The 18,034-nt window shown below is 45.1% G+C and overlaps 1 protein-coding gene and 1 long non-coding RNA gene across 18 annotated transcripts in view; one reads left to right on the top strand and one right to left on the bottom strand.

The window, feature by feature from the left end:
• Window positions 1-18,034, top strand: part of Trim9 (tripartite motif containing 9) — a 98,402-nt gene that overhangs the window by 65,539 nt on the left and 14,829 nt on the right. For 9 of the 17 annotated variants that reach the window (XM_060387618.1, XM_060387615.1, XM_060387616.1 and 6 more), the window contains exons 6-7: window positions 6,262-6,419; window positions 9,605-9,743. In XM_060387618.1, coding sequence (XP_060243601.1) covers window positions 6,262-6,419; window positions 9,605-9,743 — 297 coding nt within the window. Of the gene's footprint in view, window positions 1-6,261; window positions 6,420-9,604; window positions 9,744-10,570; window positions 10,604-18,034 lie in introns of all 17 variants that reach the window. The other 8 variants (XM_060387611.1, XM_060387609.1, XM_060387602.1 and 5 more) reach the window with 4 other exon arrangements.
• Window positions 1-18,034, bottom strand: part of LOC132655245 (uncharacterized) — a 31,630-nt gene that overhangs the window by 3,149 nt on the left and 10,447 nt on the right. The gene's annotated exons all lie outside the window — the stretch shown is intronic.

The following is an 18,034-nucleotide window of genomic DNA, read 5'->3' as shown; positions in this document are numbered from 1 at the left end:
AGTTTCTTTAAGAAAGAGACGATTTCCTTTTATACATTTTGTGGTGTGTGTGTGTGTGTGTGTTGCAACGATCTTTTATGGCTGTTAAAAAGCTTCCTCAGACACCTACATGGTGGAGCCACTAACCCATCTCTTGCAGAATATAGGGCCCCAGGTTAATTACCCCTATCCAGCCTCTGTCTATCTCCAATCCTTTTTCAACATAGTGAAACCATTAGGAAGGGATGTCTCAAGTAACACCATAAAAGAGCAGTGGAAAGGCTTTTGGTGGAAGAGGAGAAAACCCAGTTTTCCTTGCTGATAGGGCAGAAGGAAGTTAGAAGGTAGAAGCCTCATGACTTTGAGATGCTTTGGTTGGCTGGCAGAACAGGCTGCCCTTCTGAGTCTGGTCCATCCATCTGACCCCTGTGGAGTCCAAGCTAGGTGGCAAAATGAATCTGGAGTGAGCAGTTCCTACAGCTGGTATGAAAAAACTGAGGTCCATGTGCTGGGTATCACAGACCACACCTCCAAGAACAGTCACGTGTTGACCTAGTAGTGCACACAGAGGTAAGAGTGGGAGAAGCTGTGTGTAGACTACTCAAGTCTGTCTGCACAGCAGGGAATGCCAGCTGCACCTCAGGCTAAAATGCAGAACACCCGAAGTGCAGCAACTGACCTGGTACACAGAACATGCAGAACAATTCTTTATGACATTAATAGAAAAGAACATTTGGTGTGAGAGTGAATTTTCTGTTTAACACTTTGCCTTAATTGAATTCAATTTTGATTATTTTCTCTCTGCCTTGTTAATTTGTGTGTCTTGCTTTGTGCTCATTAAGCTTAATCAATTCAGTGATAGCCTGGTCCTGTTTCATCTGAATAATTTCTACCTGTCAGATACTTGAGACAAACAGAAAAAGCCTAAGGTTGTGACACAATATCAGCTGACAGGCTGCTGCTGAAAACACCCATTGGCCTTTGGGATGTCTGTGAACACACAGACAGCTGCTCCTACTGTATTGTTAGCTTGCTCATGTTCTTAAGGAATTCTTAATCTACTTAATGAACCACCCCTTCACAACCTGTCAGTAAAAAATAGTCCCCCAAAACTGCATCCTATGTCCAAGTACAAAAGATCCAAATTAAATAGCTCTCGGAACAACGTTAATGTAATCTGACCATTATGAAATAACAATGTCATTAGACAATGATACACAGACACAGTAGGAACTTAAAATATTTTTTAAGTAACTTAAAGTGTGCATTTAAACTTCTGGCATTTTTATGGAGACAATATCTGCTTGTTTCCTGACAAAAATTTTTTCACACCTTCCTGGTTTTGAAATCTCATCGCAGCTGTTCCTTTCGTTGCTGTGGAAGGAGATAGTCTCCTGTGAGAATCCACAGGTCTCTCTCAGGCAGCTGGTGCTTAGCGGCTTCCGAGGCCTCCGCCTCACTAGCTCAGGACTTAGCTGTGTGGCCCTGAACTCTGTTACCCTGAACTCCATCTAGAGAACACTGGCCTTTCATTGTTCAGGTGCCTGAACTGTCTGGCCCGCTTCTGGCCATGCCTTGACTGGAAAATCACTTCACTTTCTGGGAAAAGCACTGGGAGTGGGGTCTGAGCTCCCTGTATTCAACTGCATAAAAAACAACACACCAAGTTGTGTCACCTGCTTTTATCAGAGATCATTTAAGAATTTTTTTTTCCAGATTCTCAGTTGGTATTGCCAGCTTTTTCCTGGGTCATAGGAATAGAATTTTGAGAGTCTTTCCATAGTCGTATAAAGGTTCTGCTGTATGGGTAAAAATACATTTCAGACATTACTTTCTCTGAAGACTATTGCCCTGGCATTGTGTGAGCACATAGAGCAATAAAATCATGTTGTTGGAATCAAATGACCACATGTTAAATCCATGCCAGGACAAAGCTGTGACCTAAAACAGCACCAGCCTCTTAGCACATAGAACAAATAGTTGTTAATTCCTTTAAGTGCCTCTCCTCCCCGAGATACATCAATCTTCATTAACTCCTCTTGAATGCAACTGCCCTTGTATATTCCAAGGTCACAGTCAAGGACAGAGTGATCTGAACAGACTTGCCTTTGTGATGCAGGGGAAGAGCTGGGGCGGGAGGAGGGGCGGGGATGAGTGAGCACACACACACACACACACACACACGCGCACACACACACACACACACACACACACACACACACGCAGTCTGTTCACGGGCAGAGGTTTGGGGCACGTGAATGCCCTCAGAACACGTGTGATAGTCATCCTTCCCAGTGGACCAGTGAGAACTTTCTAGAAAGGCCCTGCACATCCTTGAGACTGTTATACCCAGTTCGCGAGCCCCCAAAAGATCTCCAGGAATCAACTCCGTTGCAAAACACATGAGGGTCTCTTTATTGAAAATTACAAGCTGCAGTGGTGGGAGCTGAGCGCACCGCGCCCAGGTTAGTTGGGTGATATATAGATTCTGGTCCCTCCCAGCATGCCCAAGGCAGGGGTGATTCCTGCCTGGCAAGCATCTATTGGTCAAAATGCTAATTTTGAATTGATTGGCTATAGGAAGGTCCCCAGACCATAATGACCTGGTGTCCCTCCCTAGAGGGATGGGCCAGTTTCCTAGCAACTGTTATCTCTAGTAGGTGGGGAAAGAATGCAGTAAGGCGGTCCTTCCCCTCAGGGCATCAACAGACTTCTCCACCCACATAGTTTAGCCCTTAATAATAGCTGCTAATTTTTAATCTTTTTGGTCTCTCAAGACCACTGGTTCCCAACCTTCCTAATGCTGTAACCCTTCAATACAGTTCCTCATGTTGTGGTGGCCGCCAACCATAAAATTATTTTGTTGCTGCTTCATAACTGTAATTTTGCTACTGTTATGAACCACAATGTAAATATCTGACATGCAGGATATCAGATATGCAACCCCAAAGGGGTCACAAGCCACAGGCTGAGAACCACTGCTCTAAAGTTTAGATGCCATTTATATTGTTCAGCCACCGTAGAGAGGAGAGGAATGAATGGTCAACAGCTTAAACCTTCAGAGAAGATGAGGCTGTGAGCTGGGGTTCCTGACCACTGTAGCTTTGAATGGTACAGTGACAATAGCAATGCTTGGGGACCTTTGCCATCCATGGTATAAGAACAGAAAGAAACATCTGGAATGATGTGTGGGGACTAGGGCTGTTGCTCTAGTAAAAACCCCTGAGCCCCAGCTGCAGGAGCAGCTGATGGTGTTCCAAGCCCACAGGCCTCAGAACCAGCCAGCTCAGCTCTGGGTCCCAGTCCCACCGCTTGTCAGCCATGATACCTCTCTGGGTTTCAGTTTCTTTGACTATGAAACAGGGATAGAAGAGGGTGGCTGAGGAAAATCCCATGTAAGCCTTTTACCTGCCCTGAGTATTCATTCATAAAACATCCTTTAAGGTGTGTGGTCTGTGTGGGAGTGGGGAGCCAGCCTCCTTTCTCCCTTGTTCCCACCACATTCCAGTTCGTTTCACAGAGGAATTCTGGAGGGGTGTCAGTGTTCATGACCTGGAGAATTAGAGGAAGAGTTAATAAGGAGAGAGCAGCCTTCAAATGGCGAGATTTGAAAACATTGACAGAAGGCACTGTGGTAGGACATAGCCTTAAGACACAGCTCTACCAGGCGGACTCTCAACAGAAATACACTGTATCCAAGAGACTTTTCAGTTGGTAGCTTGTGCTTATAAGCCAAAAGAATATTAAATGCTGCAACTGTGATCAGACCAGGAGAAACAAATAGTAAAGGGAGAAACAAATAGTAAAGGGAAAACCAAAGGTATCTCAGAATGAACCCAAGATCCAAAGACTGAAACAGTAAGGGAACCACACACACAAAAGTTTCAATAAAGTAAAGCAATCTTGAAACTGTTGTGCTCTATCCATGGCGAATCTATAAAATACAGAATGATTGAAAATGCTTTGCATTCCTTGTAAACTATTTATTTCATACCTAATAAAGTGAAATATGGTAACATAACATCCACCATAAAAATCTTTTTTTTTTCTAAATGTCAACCAGAACTTTAACTAATAAGGCTGTAATTTTGACACGCTTACTTTTTATATACCACATCATCTGGAGGTAAATAAGGAATAGATAAATATGGAAAAAGAAAAAGTAGTTCTTGACATGTGGAGAAATGGCTTCAAAAATGCAACAGATTCCAGTTTAGAGATGTAACTCTCTGTCTGCGAAGCCCCCACTCACACCCACTTTGACCATTTTTCCACAGCTTAAATCTGAGACAATATTAAGGTATGAACATTAGTGACAATGTTTTTTTTTTTTCCTAAGTTATCTGTTCTTTTAAAGTCTTCCTATTGGAGTCTCAAAATGAAATTTCAGTGTTTGAATTACATGTGGCATCATGTAGTTCAGTTAATTAATCACTTAATGATGCCTTTGCCTAACAGGCAGATTTGTGTTTCTTCTGAAACGTTGCAGACATTTATACAATTTAAGTTGAAGCCCTTTTGTGACTTACTCCTTGATTTTGTAATTGATGGAGTGTACACCTGCCTGTAGCAAGAAGGAAGGAAAATGAAAGATTGATTCCAAGCTCATGAGACAGACAGTCCAAGGAATGGACTTAAGAGAGGCCTAACAGAATAGATATCCTGGGTAGATTCATTCATATCTCTAGAAGCCCACTGGACAACAGTTTGGCTAAATTCCACCATAAATATAAAATATGAGTATTTGTTTTATAAAGGGAGCATAACATTAATAACAGAAGCTTCACACACTAATACTCTAAGCTAGCCCCACTATCAATACCCAAGTGATGCATCAATGCATGGATGCTCATTACAGCCTTTGGGAGTTATGTCTTCTGTCTCCCTTTCCCATCTAGTCCTGGAGTCTGTTATTAAACCAGGCAATGAGTTTCTTTCCTTTCCTCCAAATTCGGATGCCCTGAGCCCCCCGTGGCTGCAAAAGTCACTGGTCTCTTAGGAGCTTCTGTCCCACGCTACTGACCCTTGAAGCCACACTTCCCACCCTAGAATGGTCACCTCCGAGTAACTGCTCCCTAATCTGGCTCATTTAGTGCCTGATTTAGCAGCTCGGATTTGGCCCCACTGGTATAAGAGGCACACGGTGGCCTCTCTCACCTTCACACCCTGTACGTTGTAGATGCTTTTGTCTCCTAGGTCACCCAGCATGGACCCTGTTTATGAACTGCTCTTAAAATCAACAGCATCCTGGCTGGAAGGACCGACAGGAGTGAACTTAACTCAGGGCACGACCCCCCATATCCAATGCTGGTGCAGCTTAGGTGTTCCTTAACTAACATCTGTTCATCTAAATGCCTTTAAAAGTGAATTCCAACCTGTTCTCGCTCGTTATTAAAGTGTGGAGCGGGGACTATTTTTTTTTTTTTTTTTTAATATTGATAAGGGACTGGGAGAGCGGGCTCAGTAGTTCAGAGCACTTGCTGCTCTTGCAGAGGACCCAGGTTCAATTCCCAGGACCCACATAAGTGGCTCATAACTGTCTGTAACTCTAGTTCCAGGGGATCTGGGCACCTTTTTCTGACCTCCACAGCCACTAGACGTACAAGGGGCTCACATATATACATTCAGGCAAAACACTTACACACGTGATATAAAAATAAATACCAAAATTTAAAAAGAGTGTTTGCTAAAAACCTTTCTCTCAGCTATGTATATTGAGTTCCTATATTGGGAACTGGGGTTGTCAACCAGCATTTTAATGTCTGTGTGTCTGAAGTTTCAGCTACTCTGTTGTTTTAAGTAATATGAAAGAATTAGTCTAAATTATGCAGGGTTTTTAAACTCAGCCAGTTCTCAAAAGACTTAAAAACACTGAGAGCCTCCTGTCATGCTCAGATCTGCTCCTATGCTCATAGCCAAATTGTTCTGTACCTGAAAAACAAGTGGACTTGACCTCTCACCGATTAAAGCTACAGCTCCCACGAGAAAAATAATGTCAGGTTCTTCAGAAGTTGCAAATCTGACACAGCTTATGTCACTTGGTACCAAATTTCAAATATTTACAGCTGTTGTTTATGGGCATAAGATGTGGAAGACCACTAGTGGGTGGGTGGGTGGGTGGATGGATGGATGGATGGATGGATGATATGGTGTGTGTGTGTGTGTGTGTGTGTGTGTGTATGTGTTTTCAGATTACTTGCTTATGGGAGGAAGCTTGCCATTACAAGGTAGTGAAGCAGCTGTAACTCAACAGAAGCTAGAGTTGTGCTAATTTCTGTTTAGCTTCCTCTCCAGTCCCAGCGACCCCCATTCTCCAGCTGGAAGAATGTTGCACCCACAACAACAGTGCTACACTATCCTGGAAACAGCCCCCTCTGTCCACCGTGGCTGCCGACGGATACATTCTGGAGCTGGATGATGGAAGTGGTGGTCAGTTCCGGGTAAGTAGGAAAAAAAAAATACTACTTATTCAGCAATGCCTGGGGCTCCCTCGGAGGACCTGTGAGGTAGTCCTGGCATGGTCTTCCCATCTCTCCAGGAGGTGGACCACCCTGGCGGGGATTTCTTGTCTTGTGGCGCCCAAGATGGGTGTAGCCTCTCAAATCACCCTACTCTTTCAAAAAGACAGTTTAACTGTGTGATGGAGTCTATCTCTTGTCTCTCTGAGCTTTTGGATCCTCATCTGCAAGTAAGGGGCCCAAAGACAATAGCTCGTTTTTGGTGCTTTGTTGCTTAGAGTCCATTAGACATTCTATGTAGAACCAGCATGGTGCAGCATCCGTGATGAGCCTGCAAAATTAGCTCCTACCACCATCATCATGATTTAGCTAACAATTTATCACCAACCCTTGCCTTGTTCCTGCAACAACAGATCCCAATGTCTTGGCCTAACACTTTTCTTACCTGGCAAGTTCTTCTATTACAGTCTCCTTGCTGTGAGGAGTTTTTCTCATAAATCTTTCTCTGGTTATTTTTAATTTTTTTTCCCTGAGCCTTTCATTAGACAGAACTGGTGCCCAAAAATTATTACTTCCACAAGGAAAGGGAGTGCAAACCACACTGGGAAAGTCATCGCTATCACTCCCTCTGGATATGAGGCAGCTGCCTTCTGGCAAGACATGGCTGTGGTGCCCACAGAATGATGATCTCTATGTGGCTGCCTGTCTGTGTGTGCCTGCTTCCATCTCAAACACACTGTATCAGTCAGGGTTCTCTAAGCAGATGGAACTTAAAGAATATATATACAGAAAGGGGGTTTATTAGAATGACTGTGGTACAGCTAATCCCACAATGGCTGGCTATGAGTGAAAAACCCAAGAATATAGTAGTTGTTCAGTCCATGGCTTAAAAGGATGTCTCAGCCAGTCTTCACTATATGTTGGAATCCTGAAGAAGTAGGCTCTACTTCCAGTGATAGAGTAGTCTTGCTAGTGAGAGCAAGCGGGTAAAGAGAGAGCCTTCCTTCTTTCCTGTCTTTATATAGGTGTCCAGCAGAAGGTGTGGCCCAGATTAGCGGTGGATCTTCCCACTTAAAATAATTTAATTAAGAAAAAAAAAAAAAAAAAGTCCCTCATAGGTGTGTGCAGCCATTTGGGGGTTTTAGTTAATTCCAGATGTAGCATCATTGACAACCAAAATAGCCATCACACGCGCGCGCGCGCACACACACACACACACACACACACACACACAGAGAGAGAGAGAGAGAGAGAGAAACTGAGAAAAACACAGAGAGAGCTCTCTTCTACACTCATAGCTTACATTCTACCTATCCTACTCAGTCTTTCTGAGCTTTAGTAGTTCCTGGAAACTCCCAGGACCACCCAAAGGAGCCGCTTTCTGGGTACCAAGGAAGCACATCTTAGCACCACTCAAGAGGAAAACCATCCAAAACAACCCACAAGCCCCAGGAGATGACATTTTCTTCCAGTCAATAGCCAAGGGGCCACTAGCTTCCAAGAGCAAAGCCTACAAAGGCCTCCTCCTCCTCACTGGCATTGTCTCTACTAAGATTACATACTTTCAAGCAGGAGGTGTCTTCCAGAATTCTCAAGATGCTCCCGCTTGGTAGGGAAGCCTCTATTTACTGTGTTGATTGGCATGGAAAAATCAAGTTTCTTCCTGTCTAAAATAAGAGGGGTGTGTGTGTGTGTGTGTGTGTGTGTGTGTGTGTAGCAATCTGTTTCTTAAGCCAATCCTTGCCTTAGTTTGTCAGTTCTTGTTTCATTGTCTGGGCCTTTCTTTTCTCTTTATTATTGTTTTTCTCCTTGTTTCCCTCATTCCCTAAAACAGCTGCTCCCATCATCATATCTGGATATCATCATAGGTTATTGTCATTCCAGGGTCTCTTGTTCTCCCTGCTACTTTAAACCTCATGAGCACTTCCCTGTTTCTCTCTTTCGTCTGCACCTTTTGTCTGATAGTCAGGCCATTCTACCTGTGGAGAAATTTCTACTTTGACACATTGAAACCAGCCTAAACTTAACATTTAAAGTAAACCACTCATTTCCTCCCAGCTAAATTTCTTTTCCAGTTATCCTTTCACAGACATTACACTCGGAGTCAGCACCAGCTGGCTCCTTTCTCCTTAAGACTCAGGGTTAAAAGTAGTCAGCCCCTGGTTCCTGCTAGTCAAACCATGGCTCTCACATCTGGGTCCCTTCCGCTTACTCCACAGCCACCATAAGAAACGGTCACCCTTGTATTAGGACATGACTCCTTCAAAGACCCATCTAGTTACCCAGCGCTGGCTTTACCTGGGGACTTGATAAAAATGCAAAATCTCAGACCCTACCTCAGGGACCTACAGGGAACAAAAAATGTATTGTAATACGGCTCACAGGTAATTCATATGCACAAATGTTCAGAATCCCAGAATAGAGAGTGTGCAGTATGCAGGTTTTGCTAACTGCTGCAGCCATAAAGAGTTAGTCCGTGGGTAATCCAAGACCACAAGCAGAGAGCTGCCACTTTAAAGCCATGTTTCAAATGCAGATGATCTCACTTATTATATCAGCATAACTTTGCAAAGTGTGCAGCCGAGGAGAGAAGCAAAGGCCCAACCTATGTGGAAAATGCATTATGCCAGGCTTTATTTTAAGCCTTTGAAATATCATTCTTCCTTCCTCCCCTTGTGGTGCGAGCCTCCATCTCGGTGGCTTTGCATGTAATCCTTGTGCCAGTTCCTGAAGTTAGAAACACAGCTTACTGATGTTTTCATGTCTTTCGATGTGCTTTAGACAAACCACAGTGAAGGAGACTGGCGTCACAGTCTCTACGAACATCAGAAATAAGCCTAATCCTAACCACAAACTCTCAATAAGACGTTCTAAAATCCTAGCAGCTGATCACTATTAAGCTAATGAGCACCTTTAAACTCTAATAACTACCTATATAAAGTTAGATTGCCCTGAAACCCATCTTGAAAAATAGGTATCAATGTCCCTGTTTTATAGATTAGGTAACTGAAGCTTTAAGCAACACATTTAAACAGCCCAATAAACAGCCCATAGATTCAAGCCTGGATCAGGCAGATACCAAAGTTGTGCTCCTAACCACTGATCATCACTTCCCTTCCTGTTCCCCCATGAGATTCGGTAAGTGGTGTCCTGTTTTCCGTTGACAGGAGGTCTATGTCGGGAAAGAGACAATGTGCACGGTGGACGGCCTTCACTTCAACAGCACATACAATGCTCGGGTTAAGGCCTTCAACAAAACGGGAGTCAGCCCCTACAGCAAGACACTGGTCCTCCAGACGTCCGAGGGTAAGGCCCTTCAGCAGTATCCCTCAGAGCGGGAACTACGTGGCGTCTAATGTGGCTGGCAGCCTGGAGGTAACCCCATCAGTGCCACAGCCCTCAAGTTTTTCCATGACTTGCACTGTCTCCGGCCCCAGAGCCGCTGTCCCTCTCCTGCCTTTAGAAGGCCCGTGAGATGTGGATATAAGGAAACCAGAGGTCCCACATCAGCCGTTCCAATGGCTTCCTTTGCTAACACTCTAAGCTGCAATGGAAGAAGCTGAACGTGTGAAAGCCCGAATGTGCCCCTGGTGTCTAAGATGGAGGTTCTTAGGCCCTAGAGCAGGCTCCCCGTCTCCACCAAGCCACCTCAGTGGCCACTTTCACCCCCAAATGATTCTCCATGTCTTTGTAGCTCTGGCTTGCTCCTGGCAGGGCTGGAATGTAGAGTCTTTCCAGCTGTAGCTCTGTGTGACTTGAACATGTTTCCCGTGGGTGTGGGGTGTTAGAGCCTGTTGACCAGCATCTGGCTTAACCAGCTTGGACTGCTTCCTTTCCTGCCCAAAGACCAGGCCATCAGCACGAGGACTGAGATTTCCTGTGGGCACCAAACAGGAAGAGGCCGGCAACTCTGCTTTATCTCGCCATGTGGGTCTTTGCTAGTCCCTCGGGGGGTGGGGGTGGGGGGGTAGGCTGCCCAGGGCCACCGTACAGTGTTGTCTCTCTAGAGGACATTTGGTTCTTGGTTGTCCTATCGACATTCTGGTCATCAGAGACGATCCATCTAGAAGAGGTGTGCACCTGATGACCTGGAATAACCTCTGAGCCATTAATGTCTTTTTTTATTTTACAAGCAGCGGGAGCACATGACAGTAGACCTAAGAAGGGTATGTGTGACTGGTACCAAAGCATTCTGAGACTTTTGGGTGTTGTTTTAATCATGGAAGTCACCTCCTTCCCCACTGGCATTCTCCACAACTAATCTCTGGTGTTGAATGTGTCCAAGTCCAAGACATTAGCTAAAAGAACGGTGGGAGTCTCTCCTACCTTCCACAAGCCTCAGCACGTGGCAGCCACCCCTAAAACGCTCCACATGGTTCAAAACAAGCACAACTGAATCGCACAGTGAAGGTGAAAGACCCATAGCCGTGAAAAAAAAAAAAAGTGAAGCTTTTCAAGGAAGAGGTTTGTTAAGGGTGAAACACTCACATGACCTGTCCTCAGAGGCGACAGTGCTGTGACATCTAGCTCCCTCCCCAGACTTAACATTTTAGCAACTTTCTTCTGGGATGACCTACCAGCTTGAGAGCTGTTGCTGCTTTTCCCGAAATAGCGTACTAAAGGCCAAGGGCTTCTATGAGTTCTTTCTAAAATCAATGCAGAAGCCCTAGCTGGTGCTGGCCACTTGTCCCTGGTGCACTGATGGTGGTTTGATGAAGTGGGAAGCTCATGGCAGCAGAGCAGGGAGAAACGGTGGCCGTGTTACTAATATTTGTCAACGGAACTGTATGAAAACTGTTTCTCTTTGAACTAGACTATAGAACTCAAGATTATTACACTCAAATCAGGCACTAACAACCTGAGTCCTTCTGTCTGTCCTTTCGTCCTACAGGAAGGTGTCATTTCTTAGTCTCTTTCAATGTTCACGAGATACCGGTGTCTATTATTAGTTACAGGATATGGACCTGCGATCCCCGGTACCACAGTTACAGAATTGGGGGTCATTTTCTAAGTGAAACTAACGGAACACGTTCTCTACGAACAAAGAAACTGTATTGTAGAAACCCATTCCTCCATGAATTTTATATATATTATGTGCAAATATAAGGTATGTATGTGACTATGAGTCAACCCCGATCCCCATGTAGATCTCAGTGTTCTGTGTTACCGCCCACGAGTGATTCACTCATGATGAAATAAAGTTCACACACATTCTTTCTCCATACTTTGGTTTGTTCTATTTGTTCTCCCTCCTTGAAGTAGTGACATGAGATTCAGCAAGTGAGGGGACTCTATCAGTCTGTTACAATAGAGAAAACCCACCTCGTTATATCCTTCTTGGTTTTCTAGAAATCAATGAGACAATGCCATAATAGCTATTTCAGGAATCTGCTGCTCTTGTACTTTATCCCATTGTTTCTACAGTTTCTGGGAAGTTTACTGTAGAGGTTGCTGCTGCTGTTTGTTCTGTTTTGTTGGCTTGGGGTGGCTGGGTGGTTCCTCCTAGCTTTTGGCTGTGATAGAGTCTTTCACATTCTTTGTAGCAAGAATCGACCTCCTTCCAGACTTCAGAACAAAAGGTCTGTATCTCAGAAGGCTTCATTTCATATGTGACAGCAAGTCCGAGTTAATGACATATATGTAGTATGTGGTTTAAGTCACTTGTCACTCCTACTCTGTCACAAACCTTCTGCTGGCCTGGAGGTGACATCACACAGGGGCATCAAATGTGTGCATTGTTAGGAATCCTGATCATCACCGCCCCAAAGTCAAGTGTTTCTGTCTGTCTGTCAATCAGAGAGTATTTGGTAAGTGCCCACAGCAGGTAGAAATTGTGGCGCCCCTGTTCCCTTGCTGTGTGGGGCTTAGAGGCTGGTAATGGAGGTGGGTCTTCAAGAGACACACACATAGCTTCAAAAGAAAGAAAATAATGTATACATAAGAAAATCGGTCCAGAAACAATACACAATGATCTTAGCCAAAGGAAAATGCAGTATTACATAGGTTCAAGCTAGGTTAGGCCACTAAAAGCAGATTTCTGGGATGTGTCCAGGATTGACATATTGGTGAAGCCTGTCCCAGATCTGAACTAAACTCTCCCGACTTAAGAAGAAAGGTAAACACAAGCAACTATGAATTTAATGAAATTAAATTCTGACAGGGTAGCTCAACAGAAAAAGGCCCTTGCCCTCTGGTCTGACTCCCAGAATTCAGTCTTCTGGGCCCATATGGAGGAGAGAACCAACTCTGGAAAGTTGTCTTCTGTCCACACAGGCACGTCTGTGCCTCCCCACACCATAAACAAATGATTGAATCATTAAATAAATGAAAGATAAAATATTCGAAGAATTTTAATGAAATATTAAAATAAGGCCCATCCGCTTTGTGTTGTGTATAGTTGTTTTGTCAGGGAGCTACCCCTGGCTACATACTGCCTTTGAAGCCATCTGCAAAGGAGTTCTGAAGCCATTACGTAACTCAGCCTTCTTAGCACAGTGTGCTCTGAGGCTCATTCTGAGCGTCAGACTGAACCCCCCCCCAAAAAAACAATCAGGTGAGGCTGAGAGCTGGCGAGAACCCTCCTGTCTATTCTCCCATGATTCCCCTCTGCCCAGCTGAGAGAGCAGCACCTCCTGCTTGTCTGTCATGATCTGGGGAGGCCGAGGGGATACTCCTGGGGCCGTGAGCTGGCCCTGAGGAGAGGCTGTCTTGGACTCTGTGAGCTGCCCCTAAGGAGAGGCTCCCTTGGACTCTGCTCTGTTGAGCCTCTCACGGCCTGGGAGCTCTTAGCACTCACATCTGGCAGTCTCCCAGGGGAGGCATGCTGTCCTGCGATTGTCCCCCAGAGGAAAGTTCAGGGTTAGGACCTCTACCCAAAAGCTGCTCTTTAACTATGGCATCTGTGTGGAAGGCTCATCCGGACAGGTTCCTGGGTGTAGAAAAGTACCGCTGGGCATTTCTGAGGCCCTTAACTGTGTTCCCAAATTACTTTCCAGATAGACTGTATGTCAGGAAGGGGTAGATATTCCAGAGCGTCATATCACCGAAATTCTACTACCTTAAGGTTTAATTTCAAAAGTAGCAGGTAGTCGCTTCTAAAAATAAATGTGTTTCTAAAAGAATTTGACCTTACGTGTTTATACAATTACTACTGTGATTGTTTCATACCTAATAGCCACATGAAATAAGTTACAACACATTGCAACGGTGTGTGTGTGTGTGCATGCGTGTGTGTGTGCATGTGTGTGTGTGTGTGTGTGCATGTGTGTGTGTGTATGCGCGCGTGTGTGTGTGTGTGTGTGTGTGTGTGTGTGTGTGTGTGTGTGTGTTGGGGGGCTGGTTAAGGAGGACTTCTCAGAAAAGATGTAGACGGTGAGAAGTCCAAGCAGACACAATTGCATGAGGCAGTAACTGTACTGTACTATTTATGTCTACTTGATAGGACAGTACACTGATCACTCCAAAGCTCTAACTAGCTGAGCATCTCAGTTATGTCGGGTACCAGCTTAGCTCCGTTCACAGGGATAGCACAAGGTACAGCTCTCTCCCTGGAGTTTGGGGGCCTGGCTGCTCTTCTGCACACTTCCTAGCAGCTTGCCCCAATCTGAGGGCGATGCTACACCTCTTTTTAAGCTGACTGCCCTTCAGGTGTGAGTGCCATCTTGAAACGATGAAGAGAGAAGGATGGCCTCTGGTTAGCAGGAGGAAAACACGCAAAGTCTAGGCTCATCGATTCCTAGGGGCCCAGTTTCATTTACTCACTGCTAAGACCCCAGCAGCACCTGAGAGAAAAGGCTAGGAGCCAGTCGTGGTGGCACAGACCTGTAATCCCAGTACTTGGAGGGGAAAGCGTGAGAATTAAGGGATAATGATCTTCCTTGGACACAGGGTGAGTTAAGTAAGCCTGTGCTACATGAAATCCTGCCTCAAACACACACACACAAACACACACGTATGCATATATACATATATGTATGTACATACATATGTATGAAAAAGAGATGGGAAATTGTTGCAGAAGTTGAGGTTACTGAGGGCATTAAGCAAGGAGAAAGATAACCAGAAGAGTTGAAAAAAAAGGCACAACCCCACCAGATCTTGCCTTCATGAAAATTTAAAAAACACGTGGTGCATTTTGGAAAGATTTCCATCTAAAGCCTTTGAAAGTCAGCACATCCCCCAGAGCCCCCAGTGGGCTCCAGGCATATTTCAGAAGGCTTGTAGCATCACACCATGTAGCAAATGCAAACAAAACAAGCCACCCAAAAAACTACCACCTCAGACCTTACCTCATCTGTGCCAAGCCACTGAGAACTTTCTTTACTGTCCATCAAAAACCTCCATGAAGAATGACAGTTACGTGAGAGTCAGAAAATATTTGGGGGATGAGGAAATATCATAGAGAAGTCGTGTGAGAGCCATCCACTGTGTGGCTAGGAGGCGGCTCAGCTGGTAAAGCCTGTGTTGTACAAGCATGAAGACCTGGATCAGGTTCCCAGCACCCACATAAAGAACGGGGCTCAGTGGCGCATGCCAGCAAGCATGATGCAAGACGGCAGGCATGCAGATCCCTCAGGCTTGCTGGCTGGCCAAGCCAGTTAATGGGCTCCCAGTTCATTGAGAGACCCTGTCTGAAAATATAAACGCATGCCCACCTCTGGCCTCCACATGCATGCGCATACATGTACACACATGCAAACACGCATGCACACTCATACACACACGTATACACACACACCTATTTGTTCTATGTTTCACTATAAAGACATACAGTGTAAAAAAAATACACCCCCAAGGCAGTGAAGCAGACTACAGTCTGTAGTACATCTCTGTACCTGTGATGTCTACACACACACACACGCACACATACATACAGACACACACATACACACTTTCTGCTGAGGCAACAGTCCTCATTCGCCGAATATATGAGTTGTCTGCTGTTTTAACAAGCTACCACAAATTTATTGGTGTAAAACAGCCCAAATGTGTCTCCTTAGACTTCTTGAGACCCAGATCCAACTGGGGTGCCAGGGAGGTGTCAGCAGGACTGGGTCCCTTTAGGACATTCTAGGAAAACATCTATCTTCTTTCCAGCTTCTAGCAGCCACCTGCCTTTCTTGGCTCACGGCCCTTTCCTCTATCTTAAGATCTAGCAGCATAGCATCTTCTGGCCTCCTTTTGACTCTGCCTTCCTTATGTAAGGCCCCTCGTGATTTCTGTGGTCCCACGTGGGCAGCCCAAGATAGTCTCCATACCTCAGGGACCTTAATGGAATAGCTGCAGCGTGCCTTTCCCTCTAAAGGCTAACGCACTCAGAGGTCTCTGGGGATTCAGATGTGGGCATTTGGGGATGGACCACTAATCCATCTACCACACCTCGTAAGGAAGCTCTTACCCTACCTCATATGGGGGAAGTAAGCCTTTGAGAAGTAAAGTAACACTTCAGACCTGGCTCTTTCAGACACCTGGCATAGCGCACAGGCTCTCATGTTAGAAAAGCGTCCTTTGCTTTCGCCTCTGGACAGAGAAAGAAAGGTACCCTGAGTCTGCCCAGTGTGTAAACACATCCTTCCAACACGAAGCTTCTCAGAGAGTGACCTTGTCTGTTCCGCTAGCCAGAAATAGAAAGCTGGCGTCTCCAGAGTCGCGACAGACGTTTGTCAAAAAGAATGTATCCTCTTTGTAAAGAGGGCTTCCTCTCCAGCATACCTAAGCCTGCAGCCAGGGATCTCCGTATGTCCTCCAGCCCCACCCCAGGCAAGTACTTAGCCTAGGGCAGAGGTTCTCAACCTTCCCAGCGCTGCAACCCTTTAATATAGTTCCTCATGTCGTGAAGACCCCAACCATAAATTTTGTTGCTATTTCATAACTGTAGTTTTGCTGCAGTTATGAATCATAATGTAAACATCTGATAGTTCAAGCCCTCGGAGGAGTCCCGACTCACAGGTCGAGAACCGCTGGCCTGGAGTCCCTTTTCCCCAAGTGTTACTGCAGATGCTCTAGGCAGGAGGTGATGGTAACTGATTGGCGAAGAGAAAGAATGCCAGAGATTTATGGCGTTCTCAAAAGCTACTCCAGATGAAGTCTTCAGCCAGAAGCCAGCTTAGACTGAAACCATCACAGAGCTTTGGGTTAAGAAAAGCTTTCCAGCCCTCCAGATCTCATCTTAGGAAGGAAAGTAGAGAGAGGTGTGAGAGAGCCATGTTTTACATGCATGCAGCCCTAAAACCAGCTGTGGGCCCTGGGCATGGAAGAAAAGTGTTCTCAGGAAGTCTTGGTGGGGTGTCCACAGCAGCCTCCTTTCTAGAACCTACGTGAACAGACGCTGAGTCACTGTCCTTTCCATGGTAATAGCTTTTTCTCCCACACATCAATGGAAACCACCCTGAAACACTGAGTGGGGTGGGCAGACTCCGCCTCCGTCTATCTGAATAGAAAATGGCCTCAGGTCCATGTCTAGAATCTCTTTATAGAGCTAATCTAGGTGAACCTATGTACTTCTTTTTAAAATCCTAGTGTGCTGAGATTCCGCCCTCCCAGAGAAATCGTAACCTTGTGAGGATGAGACCCCCTCAGGAAAAACAATGTCAAGGGACACTGCAGTCACCTACTTCTGTGGCCAGAATCCCAGGGGCTAGAGGCACACTTGCCTTTCAGTTCCTGGCCACTGCTGCCCAGTGACTATTTAGAGACTAAAAGGTTCATCCTGAATGCAGCATAGCATCTGTGGTTGGTGCTAAATCATCACCTCAAGCCTAGATGAGCCCTTATGCCATCAGAAGGCACTCCATGGCCCATGGCATAAACCTGGCCTTTCTGTACACTTACAAGACATTTATAAAAAATAGCTTTGTCATTCTCCAATTTTATCCACCAGGACAAAACCTGATCTTGCCACTCTATCTCCAGTCCCACCACAGCGGAGCACGTGACTTTGATGTGTCTGTAAGCCTTTCTAGGCGTCAGTTCTCCCATATGTAAAGCCACGGAACTTTAAGTTCCTAAGTAGTGCTTCCGGGGTCTCTCTTCAGTGTGGCTGTAAGCACTGTTACTATGTACTGAGTGTAGGTCAGAAGCCAGAGGCCACCCTGTCTCCTCTCAGGCCTCAGTGGGTCTACAGGTTATGTCTGTAATGCTGAATATTCAGTGCTAACTTAGATATTTGGAGAATTATCATCTATGGAAAAACACTCTTCTGAATGTGTTTTTTTTTTTTTCCTTGCCTCTACTTTGTCCCTGCTTTTCTAAAACTAACTTAGTTAGAACATTCATTCCTAGGACAAGATCCTCCAGGTAGGTAAATTGTACTTGAACAAATGTGGATAAATCTTACCACATAGAAAGGTAATGATAACTTTCAGAGCCCGGAAGAGAAGCATGTTTTGTCCTTTTAATTTGGACAACATGCAGCATCTCAAGAAATTTCCTAAATTTTTTTCTTAAGACTGAATTGGATCTACAGCCCTCTCTGTAGATCCGGAGAATGCGTTCTTTGGCCCTTTGGGGGTGTTTGTGTCTAATTACAGTATAGGAATTACCAGGTCCCCTGATGAGAGCTGCTCATAAATAACGCCATGATGTTCTAATTTGGAGTG

The sequence above is a fragment of the Meriones unguiculatus genome, chromosome 7 (assembly GCF_030254825.1).
Source record: "Meriones unguiculatus strain TT.TT164.6M chromosome 7, Bangor_MerUng_6.1, whole genome shotgun sequence".
NCBI lineage: Eukaryota > Metazoa > Chordata > Mammalia > Rodentia > Muridae > Meriones > Meriones unguiculatus.
Note: the sequence above shows the minus strand (reverse complement) of the source record. Positions and strands in the feature narration are given on the sequence as shown.